At 37.6% G+C, this 23,468-nt stretch overlaps 1 protein-coding gene across 14 annotated transcripts in view; it reads right to left on the bottom strand.

Annotated features, from left to right (window-relative positions):
* The window catches only part of GRIP1 (glutamate receptor interacting protein 1), a 755,429-nt gene that overhangs the window by 124,440 nt on the left and 607,521 nt on the right, over positions 1–23,468 (bottom strand). For all 14 annotated transcript variants that reach the window (XM_081589879.1, XM_081589876.1, XM_081589880.1 and 11 more), the window contains one exon: positions 23,132–23,277. In XM_081589879.1, the coding sequence (XP_081446005.1) occupies positions 23,132–23,277 (146 nt within the window). The remainder of the gene's footprint in view (positions 1–23,131; positions 23,278–23,468) is intronic.

Genomic DNA, 23,468 nt, shown 5'->3' with positions numbered 1-23,468 from the left:
TTATTTTTGTCAATTGAAATTCACTACTCAGAAAATACACCTTACAACATAAAGTATACTTTCTGTATTCAAATGAGCTTTATCTGAAATCCTAAGTTTTTCTTGGGGAGTTAAAGGGACCATCTTGAATGCAGTTATTGTACTGAAAGAAGAGTCCAAACAACGCAAGTGGAATTCAGTAATATACCCATGTTAACTCGAGTTTGGCTAAAGCATGGTTGATAATTACTTTCATTCTCTGCAGCAGCCTCACCCTAGTAATTTTATTAACTTTGGAATATCTTGACACTGGCCCTTCCATTTTACAGGACTCATCTTTCTTTTGCACCTTGATTATTGACCTACGCTCCTTTTAAATTTTTTACTGAAGTATAATAAACATAGGGCTTCCCAGGTGGCACTGTGGTAAAGAATTTGCCTGCCAATGCAGGAGATGCAAGAGAAGTGGGTTTGATCCCTGGGTTGGGAAGATTCCCTAGAGTAGAAAATGGCAACCTGCTCCAGTACTCTTGCCTTGGAAATGTCATGGAAAGAGAAGCCTGGTGGACTAGAGGCCATGGGGTTGCGAAGAGTCGGACACGACTGAGGGACTGAACACATAGCACACATGACAAACACATGGAGAAATGCATAAATCTTAAGTGTGAAGCCTGATAGATTTTCATAAACTGAACAGATCTGTGTAACCAGACCTAGAAATGGAACAATACCAGCATCAAAGAATCCCTGTATCACATGTTCCATTAAATCACCTCCCTGACCCACAGGTAACCACCATCTTGACATCTAGCAGCATAGGTTAGTGTGTTTATGCGTTAGTTGCTCAGTTGTGTCTGATTCTTTGCGACACCATGGACCCTGCCAGGCTCCTCTGTCCATGGGATTCTCCAGGTAAGAATACTGGAGTGGGTTGCCATGTTCTCCTCCAGGGGATCTTCCTAACCGAGGGATCGAACCCACAGCTCTTAATGGCTCCTGCACTGGCAGGTGGATTCTTTACCACTAGCGCCACCTAGGAAGCCCTCTTGTACAAATTGCACAAATGTCTCTGTTTCCAACTTTCTATTAGGTTGCCTGGCTTATTGGTTTGTGGGAATTAAAAAAACAAACAAACATAATCTGATGTGAGTCTTTTTTTGGATATTTGTTGTGCAAATATATCTCCCCCCTCTATAGCTTACCATTTCAGATTCTTAATGGTGTCTTTTTATGAAGAGAAGTTCTTATTCTTTTTTTTCCCTTATGGCTAGTACTTTGTATTCTCTTTAAGAAATCTTTGCTTGCTGTAAAGTCATGATGATATTCTCCTAGACTTTTTCTACCAGATTTACTATTTAATTTTCACATTTAGATCAGCAGTCCATCTGGAATTGATTTCTGTGTATGGTGTGGGATAAGGAGAGTCACCGTATATTTTCTCCACCTGGATATAGCTGACTTATCATCATTTTTTGAAAAGATCGTTTTTCCTCAGTGTGTTACAAAGTCATTTGTGTCATAAATTAGATGACTACGTGCCTACAGTTCTGTTTCTGCTCCGTTTCATTGATCAATTTGTCTGTCCTTATGGCAGGATGATGCTGTCTTAATTACTTTAGCTTGTTACTAGATCTTGGTACCTTGCAGTATAAGTTCTCTGGTTATTTTTCTTTGAGACTGTCTTGGCTTTTCTTGGTCTTTTGTAGAGTGATGTATTACTGTCTATTTAGTTCAAGGGAAACTAGAACACATTACTTAAATGAGTGAGAGAGTTAAGGCTCCTAGCTAAGTGAGTAATAACATATGAAATAATCATGTTAGAATTTACATGGTGGGCTTCAGTATTAAAATTGATGGTTTGACTTAGTTTTTATAGATATTTAATCATTTTTTTAAAGAATACTAACAAAAGTCTTCCAATTTAAATTTCTAGGACTCAGTACTTCCCTGGTGGTCCAGTGGCTGAGATGCCATGCTCCCAATGCAGAGGGCCCAGGTTTGATCCCTGGTCAGGGAACTAGATCCCACATGCTAGCAACTAAGACACCCAGTGCAGCCAAATAAATAAATAACTATTTTTAAAAACTTCCTAGGGCTTTAATTTTTTCCTACAGAGAAAAATGGTAAAGAGTTTTTTATACTTTTAAATGAGAGGGTGAGAAAAATCAGGTCACACAATTCCTTACAGAGGTTTCTGAGCTCAGGCCCAGTGACCTGGGCACTCCTTGTAAGCAAGGTTGTACCCCTTTCCTGCACAAGCTCTGGAAGCTTGCATTTCCATTGTCAGTACCAATGTGAGGACTTTTTTTTTTTTTCAAGGGCATAATTCTGTCTACCAGGAGCAAGCTTTCAGGAAACTCAAAAGGTTTATGTCCTACTTGCTGTAAAAAGCATAAACAGCCAAGCAAAGCTGGCATTTAAGTGACTGATACCAATGGCAAAATAGAAACATTAGTCACAAAGTGAAAAATCCTTTGGCCTGGTTATTTAAATGATTTGGCATATATACATGGCTGCTGCACAATCATCATATTCCATATCATCATTTTTCAGGAAGCCTGATTCCTCCTCCATCTAAAAATAGTCAGTGTTAGGTTTTTCTGAGTTGGATAAGTGATCCCCACAGAAAGTGGGATGACCCTCCACTAGGTTGTGCTGAGGTAGAGAAACTACTCAAGTAGGAGTAAGTGCCTGCAAGATAGATAAAGAGTTCTTACTACTAAGGGTTCTTAATCTCTCAAGACTGGGAGGGAACTGTCAGTAAGGAAGAGTTAATGGCTTAATGATGAGACTCAGGCTCTCCTTGGCATCCTGTGCTAGGTTTGGTTTTATTTACATTTGAAAAAAGCATTCTAGTTCTCTAGGAACAGATCTGAAATAGACAAATGAATATAAACTATGCAGATATCCTAAAAGCCAATTTACTTGTAAGGTGCCAAAAATAATGGACTATACAGTCCATGAAATTCTCCAGGCCAGAATACTGAAGTGGGTAGCCTTTCCCTTCTCCAGGGGATCTTCCCAACCCAGGGATCAAACCCAGGTCTCCTTCATTACAGGAGGATTCTCTACCAGCTGAGCCAAAAGGGGAGCCCAGAAATATTTAAAGCATCTGTATTTCTTGACTGACCTTGAGCTTGACAGGAAGGAAATGCAATATTAAAAAAAAAAACCCAACATGGGGCAAATGTACAGGTCTAAAGAAATGGTTAGATTTAAAAAATGAAAAATAATTTGATTACTATGTATTAAAACAACCAATGCCATGCCAATGAAGAAGAAAAGAAAGCCTGATCAGGGCATCAACAGAGCAGGGGCACTAAGAGGGTCCCCAGCTTGGGTCAATGTGACCACTGGATGGAAATACTAGTCTCACTGTCCAGTGTCTTGAATCCTGTAGGTCCTCAATAATAATACTCATTTATTAGTCATAAAGTAAATGAAATTTTAAATAGAAAATGTGACATATGGCTGGAAGGGATACAAAATAAGTAGGATGTCAGAATCAGGATCTAAAAAAGTTTAGACAGGTTGGAATGATGGGTGGATATTTAGAAATTATTTTTAACAGGATGTATGATGATGTGCCTTAAGTTTTTACTGTAAGTTATAGTTTACCAGGTGATTTCACATATTTCATCTTGTTTTGTTTGTCACAACAGCTCTCTGGTACAGGCCTGGGCATTTTAAATACTCTCCAAGTGATTCCATCATGCAGTGAGGGCGCAGGGCTCTTGTTTGGGGCTATAGACTTGATGGGCAGGAAGATATTGGTTATCAGAGGTGTTCAAGTAGAGCTTGGCAAGAAAAGTCCTGAAGAAATTCTAGCATTAGATAGGGGTTCAAACAAATGATGCTGAGATTCAATTACTGTGGGGTTGTCAACTTTAAAGAACAGTGTCTCCTGGGAGCCTTACATGCCTTCAGAAGCATGTTTTGAACATTATCTTTTTACCTTTTGGGTTACATAGTATCTTCTGTAGGCATGCATTTCTTGACAAGGGAGGGCATTTGAAAGTGATAAACAGCACTTCATGCCACTATAAGACATACTCTTATTAACAGAAATTGAAACAACTTCTGAAATATTTTGAAATATGAGAGTAGAAAACTTCCCTAAACCAGTACAAACAGCAGGAAGTGGAGCTCACTCTTTTTGTGGGAAATTAAGGATTTAATGGAGCCCAAGTAGTTTCTGGACACGTCTATAGAATTAGGGAAGGCGAGAGTTTTTGCCAAAGGCAAGAGCTAACAGACTGCTCCATTTTAAACCTTTCATCATGGAACCCCATCTTTGATGATGGCGCTACATCATTCACGGTATCTTTATTATATTAAAAAGTACACACAGACCCTGCTTTGGGAGGACACTTGTGGCCTTTTCCTGGACTATCTATTCCTCCTCTCACTTGGGAGACAAGCTAGAGCCTAACACTTCTGCTTCTCTACAGAAATCTGGACTGCATATGTGGCACCCAGGAATCTCTGATGATGTTTCTCAATATATTCAAGATATTAAGACAGTAAAGAAAAAAGATGTAGGAGTGGACTGTAAAAAAAAATGGTACAAATGAACTTACAAAACAGAAACAGAGTCACTGATGTAGAAAACAAATCTATGGTTACCAGGGGAAGAGTCCAGGGAGGGATAAATTGGAAGACTGTGATTGACATATACACACTACTGTATATGAAATAGATAACTAATAAGAACCTACTGTATAGCACAGGGAGTTCTTTTCAATACTTGGTAATGACCTATATGGGAAAACAATATTTAAAAAGTGGATATGTGTAACTGATTCACTTTTTTGTACACCTGAAACTAACACAAAATTGTAAATAAACTATATTCCAATAAAAAAACAAAAACAAGAAAATAAACACTGTCTTTCACATGAAAAAAGTAGGAGCATTTCTGAAATATTATGTCTCACTCCTTTAGTCTGAGTAACTTTACCTGAATTCAAATCAATAAAAATGTCTGAATGATTAAACACCAGTAGATAATTAATTCAGTGTCTCACTTTCCTCTTTCATACTCAGAACTCTTAGGTACCTACTGTTAAATATTTGATGTTCTGGGATTTTTAGTGGAGGGGGTTCAATTATGAATTTGGGCCTAAAACAATTTATAATTTAAATGATAAGATTTCATCTTTAAAGTATTCCCTGTGAAACTTTTATTTTTGAAAGAATATTCACCGAGTCTTACATTTCAACTTCTGAATCTTAAGTTTAGAATAAAACAAAGACATGTTCCATTAGTTTTTCTGCTGCTTTCAGAACCTGCATCCATTCTTAAAACATTTATTGTTTCATAGATTGGCTGTAATTAACCTCAATCCTCTGTGGGTACACTATCAGACTTAAGAGGTTGATCCTAGATTTGGGATGGATGGACACGTTCACTTAGACATGTCGACTCTTTGCGACCCCCATGAACCACAGCCTGCCAGGCTCCTCTGTCCATGGGATTGTCCAGTCAAGAATACTGGAGTGGGTTGCCATGCCCTCCCCCAGGGGATCTTCTCAACCCAGGGATTGAACCCAAGTATCCCATACCGCAGGCAGACTTTTTAACGTCTGACCCAGCCTAGGTTTAACATGATATTATCTGTGTTATTTGGAGCAATTACTGTAATCTCTTTGAGACATTACTTCATTTATGAAAAATAAGGATAATAGTGTACATGTCACAGAGTTGCTATGACAGAGCTAATAAAATGTACAAAGTACCTTGCACAACTTTTGGCAGAAACTAACCACATAAATTGTTAGTTCTCTCCTTCTCTACTATTTCTTGGGTTAAATCCAGGACATGCTGATGTCATTAATATCTATGCTGACTAATTAATTTCCTGGTAGATGTTGAGAAAATTACTTTCTTTACTTGACCAGAAAAACCTAGAGAAAAGACTCTTAAATCAAAAAAATTAAATGATGATTTACATGCCTCCAAAACGTTTAAGTGTTTGCATCTATGTAAGATACAGTGATGTCAACAAGAGAATGTTCTAACAGAAAGAGAAAGGAGGACAGGATGAAGGAGCTAGACAGCTGTGTAGTGTATCACTAATTAGATTTTCATGTGTTGTTCCACTTACTTAGCTTTAAGTGGTGTAAATGATTTCAATATTAACTCTCTCTGCAATTTCAGATTTTCTACACTACACTACTTATGGATTGAGTTTTATAATCTATAACTAATGAATATATATCTTGGACAAGGTACTAAAAAAACTACACATGGAGGCTTTCAACGACACAAATTATAAAAATTAAACTACTTTTAATTTTTTTCACAGGTGGTATATTTAATATTCCTGCCAAATGATATCTTCAACTTGATTGACCAGCCTCAAACCTATCTTATACCCCCGTCCCCTCCCCACCATATGCCTTCCCAAGTGTGAGAATTCTGCTGGAAAGTCTGCCAAGCCTTTACTATAATTCTGTTTGGATAATAAGGCTTAAGTGAAGCTGATTCCACAGGTGAATGTACCACTCAGCACAGAACTGTCTTTTAAGGCACTCAAAAGATGTGTTCAACACATGTAAACCCATGGCTGATTCATGTCAATGTATGGCAAAAACCACTACAATATTGTAAAGTAATTAGCCCCCAACTAAGATAAATAAATTTATTAAAGAAAAAAAAAAAGATGTGTTCAAGTTATGGACATCACCTCTGAGAAGGAGGAGGTCCTGGGGTCACCCACTTCAGGTGCCCACAGGGAGAGACATCTCAAATAATCTGTCTGTAGTAGAACCTCAGGAGGTCCTAAGAAGTAGGCAACCAACAGCGATGAATCAAATTATATAAGGCAAAAGGGCTGGTGGGATTTTACATGGGTGCAGCTGAAATATTACTCAAGTTCTTGTGAATTAATGATAACCACTCCTTCCCACTCTCCAAGAGAATGTGTGTGTGGCTTAGTAGGTTTTTTTTACCTCTCGAGAGGCACAAACTTAAGTGAGAATGAAAGTCTCCAGTGAGTCAGGTCTCAATACTCTGCTAGTTCAAACATATGATGCTTATGCTTATCTGAAACCATGCCCTGGTGTCGAAGAGAATTTTCCTTGTACCAGTGCTTACAAGGATGAGGCCTCTGTGAATGGTCTGGGCATGACAGGGTTTGGACAATGAGTCTGGATGATATAATTGACTTACACTCCCAACTAGGAACAACAGTTGTAACTAAAGAGAAGCTGCAGGTCCTCAAATGAGCTACAGAGCACCAAGCTTTCAACCAACCACCATACCATAGCAGGGCAGCTTTCCAAATCCATGCATTAGGGACTTCCGTCATGAAGACTCATATTTGCTGCTTGGTGAAAACAAGAGTTTTCTAAAATAGAGAAGAGCTGGGCATATGGTGATAAAGGCCACTTTGTGCTCTGATCCCAGTATTTCCTAATCTTCAAAGACCTGGAGAGAAATAATTTGTTTCTTGTACACCAGTGCACCTTCTTTGGGGCAGTCTGGTAAACTCCCTAACAGTCTGGATCTCCAGACTAATATTTACTGTTAGACTCTGGAGTTATGGTATTCTGGAATCACTGGAAATGGCTAATGAAACTCTGGGCAAGAAAATTAATTGTGGCTACAGACCAGTGATTCACAGAAAGCCCTTCCATTGTAGCTCTGTGGGACTCAGGCACCCTGATGCTTTTACTGATAACTGGAGGAAATACTTCTTGAAGGGAAGGGAAAGGAAGGGAAGAGGGTGGTGCGGGGAGGGGAGAGGAGAAAAAAGAGAAGGGGAGGAAAAAATAAATAAGATGAACAGAATAGCACAGCAAATTGGTTACTTAAGGCTTTATTGGATCTTTTACTACTACTTTTGGAGTTCTTCAGAGAAGAGTAAATATTTACTGTCAATTTAGTGAACTAAGTGGACATACCAGTTTTAAGCTGTCTGCCTTTCATTCCATCAATAAATATTTAATGTGCACTTTTCTGTGCCTCTGATGCTGAAGCTGAAACGCCAATACTTTGGCCACCTGATGGGAAGAAGTGACTCATCTGAAAACACCCTGATGCTGGGAAAGATTGAAGGCAGGAGGAGAAGGGGATGACAGAGGATGAGATGATTGGATGGCATCACCAACTCAATGGACATGAGTTTGAGTAAACTCTGGGAGTTCGTGATGGATGGAGAGGCCTGGCGTGCTGCAGTCCGTGGGGTTGCAAAGAGTTGGACACGACTGAACAACTGAATTGAACTGAACTTTCTGTGCCTCAGGCATATATGGTACATACAGTGGTTAAAATATATATATTATCTCCCTATCCCTGCCACCCTTATAGTGCTTATAGTTTAGTGAAGGAGACATCGCATTAGCTCACCAACAAATTAGCATTTTAATGGTGATAAGTACTGTGAAAGGAAAGTAAGAGTTCCCTGGGTAAGTGAAACAGGGAGACCTAATTCAGAGAGAGTGTCAGAGAAGTTTTCTCTGCGGTAGTGACCTTAAAGGATATGTACAAAATAGCTGGGTAAAGAATGTGTGTTTGTTCATGTGTTGGGGTTGGAGTGGCAACCCACTCCAGTACTCTTGCCTGGAAAATCCCATGGACAGAAGAGCCTGGTAGGCTGCAGTCCATGGGGTCGCTAAGAGTCGGACACGACTGAATGACTTCACTGGGGTTGGAGAATTACTTCTGAGGCAGAGGGAACAGAACTTGAAGTCTCTGAGGTCAGGAGCCTGATAGGTGGGAGGAGCTAGGGAAAAAAAAGAGCCTTGGGAATGAGAGAAGGGAGCTCCTAAGAACCCATGGAGAGTGGAGATGGGGAAGGCAGCTCTGGAAACAGCAGGCAGGGATTCATGGGCACTGTACAGAGTTTAATTTTATCTGAGATTTAGTGGATGACATTGAATGAGACTGATGTGATTCCATGAGTGCTATGTAAAGGTCTCTTGGGTTTCTATGTGAGCACGGATTTGAATGGAATGGGAGTGAGGGGTGGAGCCAGGCACATGCTGAGAGGTGGCTGGGAGAGAGGGTGGCCTCGGGGTTTGAGAAGTGAGGACAAGAGCAGAGAAAGTGAAAATGCAGACAAGGAGGGTGGCTGGAAAGAGGAGAGGTGCACCCCGTGGAAGAGCTCGGTATAAGCAGGGTGAGGAAAAACAAAGGATGACCCAGGCTCTTGATTTGAGAGCTGCTCCAGTGGAGGCACTAATGCCTGAGATGAGGAAGATGGGAGGGGAACAGGCTAAGAGGAGAAGTCAAGTTCAGTTCTAAACATTTAGCTTTAAAAATTATCATATAAACGTTGCATTAAGACTGCTCTGATGGAGCAGACTTGTGGTTGCCCAGGGGGAGGCAGGGAGGGAAGGACTGGGAGTTTGGAATTAGTAGATGCAAACTATAATGTAGAGAAAGGATAAACAACAGGTCCTACTGTATAGCATAGATAATTATATTCGATATCCTATGATAAACCATAATGGAAAAGAATATGAAAAAGAATATATATATAATATAATATATATCTTAATCACTGCTGTACAGCAGAAATCAACACAACACTGTAAATCAACTATTGTTTTTATTTAGTCACTAAGTTGTGTCTGACTCTTTGCAACCCCCTGGACTGTAGTCCACCAAGCTCCTCTGTCCATGGGATTTTCCAGGCAAGAATACTAGAGTGAGTTGCCATTTCCTTCTCCAGGGGTTCTTCCTGACCCAGGGATCGAACTTGTGTCTCCTGCATTGGGAGTCAGAAATTTTACCACTGAGCCAACAGGGATACTTCAATTGAAAGAAAAAAAAGAAAAGAAAAGACTGTTCTGGTTCAGTTGCTTTAAGCAAAGTTTCTAGAATCAGACATAACAGTTTGAATTCTGGCTCTGTTCTTTTCTACCCGGGCAAGTTCTTTTATTTCATGGTTCCTGAAATAGGGATATCTACGCCTATCTCTTAGGTAAGAATACAATGAGATAATGTTTATAAAGTTGCCTTGTACATAATAGGTACTTAGACAATGGCAGTTACTATTATTGCAGTTTGCTAATAGCATCATATTATGTTAGAGAAAAGGATGAATTTTGACTCTGACATTTATAAACTCTGTCATCCAGGCAAATAAGGAACTTTACATTTCCAATTTTTAAAACAGCCTTTTACCCTCTTTTCCTACAACATAGCAAATATAAAAACAATAATTTCTACTCTGACATCTTTGATTTAGTCTTGATCCTATAGTCCCACTGACAGGTGATAAGAAGCTTGGAATGAAAGATTCTTTTTTTTGTACCATGAGGAAGAGAAGATCAGGAATGTTTGCAATCTGTGACCACAGGAGCTCTGTGAAAAAAAACAGCACTGTCTGCGTAGGAAGCATCAATATTGTGAAAATGACTATACTACCAAACGTAATCTACAGATTCAATGTAATTCCTATCAGATTACCAATGGCATTTTTCACAGAACTAAAACAAAAAATTTCACTATTCATATGGAGACACAAAAGACCCTGAATAGCCAAAGCAATCTTGAGAAAGAATGAAACCGGAGGAATCAACCTTCCTGACTTAAGACTATACTACAAAGCTACAGTCATCTAGACAGTATGGTAGTGGCACAAAAACAGAAACACAGACCAAGGGAACAAAATAGAAAGCCCAGAAATAAACCCATGCACCTATGGGTACCTTATTTTTGACAAAGGAGGCAAGAATATACAATGGGGCAAAGACAGCCTCTTTAATAAATGATGCTGAGAAAACTGGACAGCTACATGCAAAAGAATGAAATTAGAACTCTTCCTAACACCATACACAAAGATAAACTCAAAGTGGATTAAAGACCTAAATGTAAGACCAGAAACTATAAAACAGTTAGAGAAAAACAAAGGCAGAACACTTGATGACATAAATCAAAGCAAGATCCTTTATGACTCACTTCCTAGAGTAATGGAAATAAAAACAAAAGTAAACAAGTGGGACCTGATTAAACTTAAAAGCTTTTGCTTTTAAGTCTGACAGCCAGACTCAAGTCTGGGTCCTTTAACCACCATACTATAACGTGTCAAGGTAGGATGAAATTCATGAGGAAACACACATACATGGTAAAACACTGCTCACAAATCTTCCAGTGTCCAAGGAGGCTGAAGCACGTGGATTTCCAGGAATACAACAAAAAACAAAACTAGAATGGTTGGTCTGGAAAAGCTTGGGTAGAGTCTTAGTGTCAGACTAAAGACTTTGGATTTTATTTTATGAGGAGATGTCCACACAGAGATGGTGGTGGAAATTGCAGGAATAGGTGACAATGCTGTAATAGAGTATTTTTTTTCTTTTTTAAAAAACTCTTTATTCGTTAAAACACTATTGGCACAGCACTTCTCATGTTCACCCTCATCAAATAATAAAATTTCCACTTTCTGTACTCAATTCTTAAGAATTTAAGAGATTAAAAATGTATTTAAATAAGGAACTAAATGGAAGAGAATTAAAAACCTGGAAACTTATGGCAGATAATTTATTACACAAGAGAAAGAACTTTTCTTACTAATGGCAATATTAATGGCACAATTCAACCAAAATTTATATATATTTTACTGCTTAATTTACATATTATTTTGGTGGAAAAAATAGTATTCTTTATTCTTTCAGTTTCTTTGTGCAAAAATATATACACTTCTATAGCGACATCACTTATATGTTATGCAAACCTTGTAGGGCCATGAACAGGCCAACTCAAGTGAAGTGTCCGACTATTTGCGACCCCTTGGACTGTAGCCTGCCAGGCTCCTCTGTCCATGGGATTTTCCAGGCAAGAATACTGGAGTGGGTTGCCATTTCCTTCTCCAGGATTAATAGAGTATTTTTAAAGACAGGAAAAGTAAAGAGGTTGAGGGAAAAATTTTGCGATGGTCCCCTGCAATTTACTTGTTTTAAAATAAAGTAATTCTGTAGGATGTGTGGTCTGTTCAGTAGTTAAATTATTAGGTGTTCCTTGTGAATTACTCCATTAGATGTCACAGTAATTTCAACTGAGACTAATGCCAGGATGTGGTGCTCCCACTGAGATGAGGTAGAAGCCTACTGGCTTTTCCTTCTTCTTTTCCTTTCTTATTTTGCTGCTACCAACACATCTTCTGGTGATGAGGACTAGATGCTACAGAAAGAGGATGCTGGGTATTGGTATTTTCTCAAGGAAACTTATATTAAGAGTTTGACCTCAACCTGCTTCTGAGAATGCATAGTATAGAAATTCTTCAATCACCTTAAAGTGAGCCAGAGGAACCTTACCAAAATGCTCTGATCTTCTGACGTCATGAAGACAGATCAAGGAGGTTTCTACCATAATGCAGTGGTTAAGAAGCCTGTCATTTAAGATCCAGGGGGCAGAAGGACTTAATAGTGCGTGTTATTGCATGAGCAACCACACCACATTGAGTGACAGGACAAGGGCACCTGCTAGCCATTTTCAGTGTCAAAACTACAGAGACCACCAGTAATATACAAGTGACTTATTCCTTTGATATTATGACTGTTGGGGTCTACTTGAACTTTAATACCTACTGGTATACCACAAATAATTCTAAAAATGTAATAACTTAAATAATAATTCTACTATGAACCAGGCACTGAACAAATATAACTAAAATATGGAGAAAAGAGGTAGAAGAGTTTCACGCTTAAAAAGGAAATTAATGGTCTCTGTTTCTTTGGATGTTATATCCTATAGTTGTAGACTATAATGGTTAATGGAAAATCTAAAGAAGAGTAATATTCCCCAGTGAAAGACTGTTTGATTTTTGTCCCTTATAGGTTATAACAACATATTGAGTATAGTTCACTGTACTATATAGTAGGTCCTTATTGGTTACCTATTTTGTATATAGTGTGTATGTATATGCTAATCCCAAAGAATTCCCCAAAGAATCTGAGCCTATATATATATATATATATATATATATATATATATATAGGCTTCCCAAATGGCACTAGTGGTAAAGAACCCAACTGCCAATGTGGGAGACAAAGGAGATGTGGGTTTGATCCCTGGTTCAGGAAGATTCCCTGGAGGAGGGCATGGCAACCCACTCCAGCATTCTTGCCTGTAGAATCCATGGGCAGTGGAGCCTGGCAGGCTACAGTCCATAAGGTTGCAGCGAGTTGGACAAGACTAAAGCGACTTAAATCTCATGCATATATACATATATATATGTATGTGTGTTTATATATATGTATATGTATATATAACAGAATATACAGTTATATATATATAAAAAACCATATATAAAAGTTTCAGTTTTATACCTGAAACTAACACAACACTGTAAATCAACCATACTTCAATAAAATTTCTTTTAAAAAAAGGTTGTTTGAAGTTCATTTTACAAAAAGGAATATACAATTAGTATCCAACCACAGAGAAAAGTAATCTTGATTAGTACTTCGGTAGTGCTCTAAAAAGATGGCCTAGAACTGCCCTTACAGTCAGTTGAAGTGCTTGTCTGCTACTCTTCTGAAAAGGAAATGCAATTCTAGTCTACCTAATACATGTACATGACTTCAAAGAAACTTACCATGCGATGAGAGATTTCCCCTGATGGGGTTCTGTCAGTTTTTCATCTTTTAAAATACACTAAATTAAAGGGCTAATTTTTCCCCTTCAGTTGAGTTCAGTTCAGTTCAGTCACTCAGGCATGTCCGACTCTCTGCGACCCCATGAATCACAGCACGTCAGGCCTCCCAGTCCATCACCAACTCCCGGAGTCTACCCAAACCCATGTCCATCGAGTCAGTGATGTCATCCAACCATCTCATCCTCTGTCGTCCCCTTCTCCTCCTGTCCCCAATCCTACCCAGCATTAGGGTCTTTTCCAATGAGTCAACTCTTCGCATGAGGTGGCCAAAGTATTGGAGTTTCAGCTTCAACAGCATCCTTCCAATAAACAACCAGGAATGATCTCCTTTAGGATGGCCTGGTTGGATCTCCTTGCAGTCCAAGGGACTCTCAAGAGTCTTCTCCAATACCACAGTTCAAAAGCATCAATTCTGCGGTGCTCAGCTTTCTTCACCGTCCAACTCTCACATCCATACATGACCACTGGAAAAACCATAGCCTTGACTAGACAGACCTTTGTTGGCAAAGTAATGTCTCTGCTTTTTAATATGCTGTCTAGGGTGGTCATAACTTTTCTTCCAAGGAGAAAGTGTCTTTTAATTTCATGGCTGCAATCACCATCTGCAGTGATTTTGAAGCCCAGAAAAATAAAGTCTGACACTGTTTCCCCATCTATCTGCCATGAAGTGATGGGACTGGATGCCATGGTCTTAGTTTTCTGAATGTTGATTTTTAAGCCAACTTTTTCACTCTCCTCTTTCACTTTCATCAAGAGGCTCTTTAGTTCTTCTTCACTTTCTGCCATAAAGGTGGTGTCATCTGCATATCTGAGGTTATTGATATTTCTCTTGGCAATCTTGATTCCAGCTTATGCTTCCTCCAGCCCAGCGTTTCTCATGATGTACTCTGCATATAAGTTAAATAACCAGGGTGACAATATACAGCCTTGATGTACTGCTTTTCCTATTTGGAACCAGTCTGTTGTTCCATGTCCAGTTCTACCTGTTGCTTCCTGATCTGCATACAGGTTTCTCAAGAGACAAGTCAGGTGGTCTGGTTATTCCCATCTCTTTCAGAATTTTCCACAGTTTATTGTGATCCACACAGTCAAAGGCTTTGGCATGGTCAATAATGCAGAAATAGATGTTTTCCTGGAACTCTCTTGCTTTTTTGATGATCCATCAGATGTTGGCAATTTGATCTCTGGTTCCTCTGCCTTTTCTAAAACCAGCTTGAACATCTGGAAGTTCATGGTTCACATATTGCTGAAGCCTGGCTTGGAGAATTTTGACCATTAGTTTACTAGCGTGTGAGATGAGTGCAATTGTGCAGTAGTTTGAGCATTCTTTGGCATTGCCTTTCTTTGGGATTGGAATGAAAACTGATCTTTTCCAGTCCTGTGGCCACTGCTGACTTTTCCAATTTGCTGGCATAGAGTGCAGCACTTTCACAGCATCATCTTTCAGGATTTGAAATAGCTCATCTGGAATTCCATCACCTCCACTAGCTTTGTTCGTAGTGATGCTTTCTAAGCCCCATTTGACTCCACATTCCAGGATGTCTGGCTCTAGGTGAGTGATCACACCATCGTGATTATCTGGGTCATGAAGATCTTTTTTGATAGTTCTTCTGTGTATTCTTGCCACCTCTGCTTAACATCTTCTGCTTCTGTTAGGTCCATACCATTTCTGTGCTTTATTGAGCCTATCTTTGCATGAAATGTTCCCTTGGTATCTTTAATTTTCTTGAAGAGATATCTAGTCTTTCCCATTCTATTGTTTTCCTCTATTTCTTTGCATTGATCACTGAGGAAGGCTTTCTTATCTCTCCTTGCTATTCTTTGGAACTCTATATTCAAATGGGAATATCTTTCCTTTTCTTCTTTGCTTTTCACTTTGCTTCTTTTCACAGCTATTTGTAAAGCCTCGTCAGACAGCCATTTTGCTTTTTTGCATTTCTTTTCCATGGGGATGGTCTTAATCCCTGTCTCCTGTACAATGTCACGAACCTCCATCCATAGTTCATCAGACATTCTGCCTATCAGATCTAGTCCCTTAAATCTATTTCTCACCTCCACTGAATAATCACAAGGGATTTGATTTAGGTCATACCTGAATGGACTAGTGGTTTTCCCTACTTTCTTCAATTTAAGTCTGAATTTGGCAATAAGGAGTTCATGATCTGAGCCACAGTCATCTCCCGGTCTTGTTTTCGCTGACTGTATAGAGCTTCTCCATCTTTGGCTGCAAAGAATATAATCAATCTGATTTTGGTATTGACCATCTGGTGAGGAACATGTGTAGAGTCTTCCCTTGTGTTGTTGGATGAGGGTGTTTATTATGACCAGTGCGTTCTCTTGGCAAAACTCTGTTAGCCTTTGCCTTGCTTCATTCTGTACTCCAAGGCCAAATTTGCCTGTTACTCTAGGTGTTTCCTGACTTCCTACTTTTGCATTCCAGTCCCCTATAATGAAAAGGACATCTTTTTTGGGTGTTAGTTCTAAAAGGTCTTGTAGGTCTTCATAGAACCGTTCAACTTCAGCTTCTTCAGTGTTACTGGTTGGGACATAGACTTGGATTACCGTGATATTGAATGGTTTACCTTGGAAACGAACAGAGATCATTCTGTCGTTTTTGAGATTGCATCCAAGTACTGCATTTCGGACTCTTTTGTTGACCATGAGGGCTACTCCATTTCTTTTAAGGGATTCCTGCCCACAGTAGTAGATATAATGGTTATCTGAGTTAAATTCACCCATTCCAGTTAAGTCCCCTCATTTTACAAATGGCTCAAAATACTGAAAGGACTCTTCTGATTCTATCACACGGATACCACCTAAAATATTATTAAATCGGCCCTTAAGGAAAAGATAAATATTAACTTACTATTCCATGTCACTCCCACTCTGATACCACTATTCATCCCCTTTGTACCAAATGTAATACTAAGCTCCTGAATGATATTCCAAAGTATTCAATTCTTACGTTAGTGTTACTCAGGTACTGTCAATGAGTACCTCTTACACTGCAATCAGCTATCTAAATTGCTTCATAAGAAGCCCAATACCCAAGAAATGTACCATATGATTCCCGTTACAGACAGTTCAAAAATTAGGAGAATACAGTTAAGGCTTAGGAAGTCAAGACAGGAGTCAAACTGGTAGAAAAGATGTGGTAGCAACTGAGAGGAGGCACAGTGTGGATTCTGGTGATGATGGTTGCTGTTTCCTATTTCTTGACCTGGTTGGAAAATATATAAGTGAAAATTCAGCAAGCTGTACAAGTAAAATCTTAGCACTTTTCTATTTGTGTATTAGTATACTATGAAAGTAAATTAAAAACAAATCTATTCATTTAAAATAAAAAAAATCTAGTTTTTAAAGCTTAGGGTAACTTTCTCCTTACCCACTTCTTCTATTTCCCAAATAGGACAAGTGGCTCTGAATTCAAATACGTAAAAGTGAGTGAGGTGAGTAGGAATAAGAGGATTCTGCAAAAATTCATGTTTTAGATAAAAATGGAGAAAGTATAAGAAAATCTATTTTTAATCATAGAAAACTAACATTCTTAATAAACTGTTGTTGCCATTTAAAAATTAGACTGATTTTATATAGGAAACTCCCTGGGCTTCTGTTTATGATATTTTGGTATGAATAGGAGAAGGTTATGCTGGGGACTCACAAGGGATTTGGATCACAAGGATGTGGATCATAAATACTTTAAAGGCCCTTGAAAAATCCAGTTTCCAGTAAATTGAGATCATCTGGAAGAAACTGATTTGCCCCTAGAAAATACAAATAGTGGTCCATTTACTCTTGGTACTTATGACTGAGAAGTGACTAGTGGAAGTTAGGTATCTTGATCTTCATATTCTGGAAAAATGAAATGCAAAGGACAGCCAAGATTCAGTTGTGGTAACACCAATAAACCTATATAACTTTTTGGTTGCAGCAGAAGTCATCATCTCTTCTGAAGACTCATAATATTCAAATCCACCCCTGATGAAACAATCACTTGAAAGTCATTAATACTATTTCATGTTTGCTTAGGAATGAATGTAAGTAAGGACTAGCCATACAGCTGGGCAAAGATGTAATACAGTTGGGTATTTCTAAGAAAAGAGTAACATCTTTCTCAGTATTCTTGGTTTTGCATGCTGATTTAGTCCAAGGAAATAGAAGGAAAAATTTGAAGCCAAGCAGAGAAATAGTCAAGAGTCATGACTTACAGGAACTCAGAAAAACACCACAGGTAGGTTAAGAGGTTTTGTGACTTAAAGATTCATAATGTCATTTGGCAAGGTAAGATGATTTCATGAAGTAACTTCATTTTAAACCTACAAGATAAACATTGATATTTTGCTTTATTCTATACACACCCACTTAATGATGAGAAGTTATAAGAACAGATAAACTAAACTCTTACTTCCTCCTAGACCCTGTCTTACCAGTCTTATTGCAATAAATTTTCTTGAAAGTTTTATCACCAACTAAATTCAACTTTAGTTAATAAAATTAATAGTTTCAACAGCTTTCTCAAATATACTACTGAATATGCTGAAATTTTTGAGCTGAGATTTACTAAAAAATATATCTGATTAATATCAATGAGTCAGAGGGATGATATATCAATATCTCTTGCACACACACACGTACGCTTTTCCTGCAAAATAATTTGTGTATTTTTAGTAGCATATAAATAAATACAATCAATATTTATATTTATGATTATAGACATACACCTGCTTCCTGAATTATAATGTGACATCATTTTAATAGTATATAAATAAATGAAAGTGTTAAAAGTAAAATCAAAGCATCAAGAATGTTCTGAGTGGCAAATGAAAAGGTGCTTCATATCAAGGTTCATCCAGGAAACATACATTCAGTTTACCATGGGATCCCACTACATACCCATCAGAATAGTTACCATAAAAGAGACTGAGAATACCATGTGTTGGTGAGGATGTGAAATTAATGATAATTTTCATATGCTGTTAGTGGGAATAAAATATTTAACATTTGGCTGTGTCTTTGAATGGGCCTCTATTATTTTCATCAACTCAACATTATCTGCTTTGAGGAAGTGCTATTTTTTGACTTATTTTGTTCAACATACATTCCATCCTCCCCTACCAAAGAGCAGTTCAGTTGCTCAGTCATGTCCGACTCTTTGAGACCCCATGGACTGCAGCACACCAGGCTTCCCAATTTTTTTTTCAAGTATCCTAAAAATACTAGAATTTTTTCTCAAAAAAAAAAAATGAGAATGGTAAACTATTTTTAATGATACTTTGACTTCTAGATAGTTTGAAAGAAATACCAATTGGACCTCTCAGAGTAAGTAGCAGGCTACGTTGTATAAGCCACTCATTTTACTCCTTTTAAGGAGAAAGAATGACAAAAGCTGCAAGCTGCAAAAACAAACAACAGCAACAAAAAACGTGCTGCAAAAACGGGAAATTTTTTGTTTTTATAAAAGGAAAGGTTGGAGGTTGGTTAGTATTTGATGCAGCCATTCTAACTGAAAGTATCTCATATTCTGATTTTCTAGGGGGCCACTTTTACTTCTTTTCACAAATTGTCATTCTTAATTATCTGACCATATCTATGCCTAATGCCATCTTAACATAATTAGTAAAACAGAAATAAAAAAAGAAAGAAAGAAAAAACAGAGAAAAAGGAGAATAACAGTAGAGAAATATCAGAAAAAATCTAAGTAAGACAATTAGAATAGTGAAAAGTATTGACATGTGAAAAACAGAGTAGAATGTAAAAAAAGAATGAGGAGGCTAGAAAGGGAAGGAGGAAGAAAGGGAGATAGAGAATGAAGAACAGAATGAGAGAGAAAAGGATGAGGGAGAGAAAGTCAGCAGGTGCAAGAGAGGTGAACAGAAAAGAGAAAAAGGAATTTAAAAAGAAATAAACAAAATCAAAATTAAAGTTTGCTCACCTGATATAAAAGTTAGCAAAACTTGGAAGAATAATATAATAAATGTACTATATGAATAAATAATTTTCTCCTCAAAAATATCTTTTTATGACAATAAGAACTCTTATGCTAAGACTTTCAATTCAAAAGTCCTATGCTGAAATCTGGTGTGAAACTAGATATAATCAGACTGGCTAGCCCAGATGTGGAGTCCAGTTATATTTAACAACTTAGGGTATGATTTTAAAAATTAGTGGACATGTGATGGAATCTTTATTAAATAATTCAGGGATATTAGGTAACTTTAGAAAAAATGAATATTTAAATTCTAAGAAAAATACTAGATCTAAGTTTTAAAAAAAGAAACTTGCATATGTCAGAAAGGGCATATAAACAACTAAAAAGAATTTTTACAAGACACTGATAAGAACCAGTATCCTTAATACATACATAGCTACACAAACCAATTAAAAAAAAACAACTCCAATATAAAAAAAAACTAAGAATGTCTCCAATAGAAAAACAGAATACAGAACATAAGCAGACAATGCCAAACAAAAATGGCTAGTGTTCATGTGAAAAAACACTTACTTGCACTAGAAAATTTTTAAAAAGTAAATTAAAATATAAATGCAATTTTTTACTTAAATTAAAAAAATTAAAAACATACTATTTAAAGTTTTATCTGGTGCTCTGATGAGATAGGTACATTTAAAACACTACTGGCAGTAATATAAAATAGTATAATCTTTATAGAATACAACCAGAATTATGTATCAAATATTTTCTAAAGAAATATGCCCTTTGACTTAATGAAGTCAGAAATACAAAGATTTGGGTAAAAGGATATTAATTCCAGTTATTTATAATAGCATTCTGTTGGGAAATGGCTAAGTAAATAAAGGCTTTATTTTGGGGTGTGGTATAAAGTAAAAAATTAAATGAATTTTTTCCCATGCGGCTAACTAACTGACCCTCTATCATTGACTGACTAGCTCAGTTGTTCCCCACTAATGTAAGACTATACTTCTGCAGTGGTCTGCACCATTGGACTCTCTTCCATTGGTTTATTTATTACCCCATGTAAATATTACACAGACTTAATGGCACAATTTTAGAATGAGTCTTGATATTGGATGGAACAAGTTTCTCTACTTTTATATTGTTTCAAAAATGTTTTGGCTGTTTTCCCTCCTCCACTTTTCTTACTCCATATACATTTTAGAAATAGCTCTTAAAAATCCTCCAAAGATCCTTTTGAGATTTTGAACAGAATTTATGGATGCATTTGAGAGAAATGATATATTTTAGATATTAAAACTTCCCACTCAAGATTATGACACAGGTCCTTATTAAGTATTGTTTTACATATATGAATATATGTATCCATATCAATGTTTCTATCTAATGGGAACATTCAACTTTTGCTGTGTTTATGCTTTATGTGCTAAGTCACCTCAATTGTGTTCAACTCTTTGCAAGCCTGTGAACTGAAGCCCGCCAGGCTCCTCTGTCCACAGGATTCTCCAGGCAAGAATACTGGAGTGGGTTGCCATGCCCACCTCCAGGGGATCTTCCTGACCCAGGGATTGAACTCGCATCTCTTGTGTCTCCTGCCTCAGCAGGCAGGTTCTTTACCACTAGTGCCACCTGGGAAGTGAGGTGTATGAATCTAAAATCTGTCATACAGAATGAAGTAAGTCAGAAAGAAAAAAAACAAATGTTGTATATTACATTTATATGGAATCTAGAAAATGGTACTGATCAACCTATTTGCATGGCAGGAATAGAGACACAGATGTAGAGAAAGGACTTGTGGACATAACAGGGGAAGGAGAAGGTGGGGCAAACTGAGAGAACAGCACTGAAACATATACATGACCAAATGTAAAACAGATAGCTAGTGGGAAACTGAAGTATAACACAGGGAGCTCAGCTTGGTGCTCTGTGAGGACCTAGAAGGGGTGGGATGGGGGTGGGGTGGGAGGAAGGCTCAGAGGGAGGGGATATATGTACAGTTACAGCTGAACCACATTGTTGTACAGCAGAAAACAACACAACATGGTAAAGCAGTTATCCTCCAGTTGAAAATAAATTTTAAAAACAGGAGGATAATTGCTTTACAATGTTGTGTTAGTTTCTGCTGTGATCACACTTTCTGAGTGTTTGTTTGGCATGTACCTGTTTACTGTCTCTCCTTCCTGTCAATTTCAAGCTTCATAAAGGCAGAAACCAGGTCTGTTTTGTTTATTTCTATCGTCTTTGTACTTGTCACTTAGCTTAAATATTAAAAAAAGAAATATTTGTAGACTGAGTGAGTTAAACATGTCAAACATTTGCTTCAATTTTTAACATTAATAATACATTGGATCATCACTTAAAATATATTTTATTTGTATAATTTTATCTTCTTAACTGCCTTTCAAAATAGGCATTGCTAGTCTCTATTTGACAAAGGAGGTAACTTAAGGCACAGGAAAATAAGTTAACATGGTTAAACTAATAGCTAGAAATCAGTAGAATTGAAAACAGAACCCAAACTGTCTAACTCAAAAGACATATAAAAACAAAAAGAGGAAGAAAAGAGGAAGAAAGAGAAAACAAAAGAAAGGAAGAACAGAGGGAGGAGAGCTCATTCATCCCTGACCTTTCCATCTCAAGAGCATGTCATATCACTTACTCTAAGAACTCTTTAACTCTCAAACTTTACATCTTTTAGGAAGCCTCATACCTCATACATTTCAGGCCAGTAGACAGACTGAGAACACTTTCAAGCAACATTTTTCTACATGAATCATACAGAGTGGGAAATAAAGGAGTTTGCAGTTACAGAGTAAGTCTCTTTTGCTCAGCTACATGTTACCCACATAGAACTTGTTAGTTAAGTCAGGCACACAATCAAGTCTGAAAATTTTAAGAAGTATTTACAGCATGATTTAAGTTTCAATTTCAGGTTCCAATTCATTACCTCATAATTTCTCTGCCTTAGTCAACTTTACACAAAACTTTGACACTCTCTTCCCATTGAAAAGGCATGTGAGAATACCTTTCTAGTTTTACTATAGTTGAGAGGGTAGAAATAGAATTACTTTTTATTGGAATCATAATTTCAGGAAAGGATACTGTACTCAACTTCTCATTTTAGTCAAGCATATGATATGTCCCCTTTCCTTTCTTTGTCCCTAAGTCTGATGAGAAAATGGTAATTTCCATTAATTCTGATTAGCTGGCTTCACATTGTGAAGTTACAAGAAGGAAAGGAACCTCCTACTGTTTCCAGTCTCCAAGTAGTAAAAGAAAAAGTACCAATCCCTAAGCTAATAATACTGTTTTTGTGAACTGGAGGGAGAAAATACTTTCCTGCCAAAGGGTAATCTACGTATAAGAGCTGATTGCTAAGTGAAACATGCTGACAGAATGAGATGCTTTTATAGATTCTATCAACACGAGAACTCTAAATTGCTGAGAAGTGACCCTCACCTTTTCCTGAACTCAAACAGAGGACTAATATAGCATTGATGAAATTCTGTCTGCTACAGGACATAACAGTTCATTCTTAACCCAAAGTGGCTTATCAGGAATGGACAGTGACATGATGTAGACTTTGAGATCCCGACCTCAGTATCCGACATACCCATGACCGAGACGTCATATTCGATCAGCAGCGTTGCTTCTTGCCCACACTGTTTGAGAATACTCATGGCCTCAGCATGTGTGGTTCCAAGAAGTCGAATTCCATCCACACTGAGCAACCTATCACCAGGTTTGATTGTGCCCTCTCTGAAGGGAGAATAAAGAAACAGTCATTAATTTAGCATTGTGAGTCTTAACATTAATAGTCACTCAGCCAAAGTGGCTCTTTCACACACAGTCTACCATCCACTCCATTTGCATTTCCTTCTAAGCATCAAGTGTGACATTAACAGAAGGAACCCTGAACAGCAAATTGCTGCAATATGAAAATCAGTAAT

The sequence above is a fragment of the Giraffa tippelskirchi genome, chromosome 4 (genome assembly GCF_054371585.1).
Source record: "Giraffa tippelskirchi isolate mGirTip1 chromosome 4, T2T-mGirTip1v1.2.pri, whole genome shotgun sequence".
Classification (NCBI taxonomy): Eukaryota; Metazoa; Chordata; class Mammalia; order Artiodactyla; family Giraffidae; genus Giraffa; species Giraffa tippelskirchi.
This window is presented reverse-complemented; position numbering and strand designations above follow the sequence as displayed.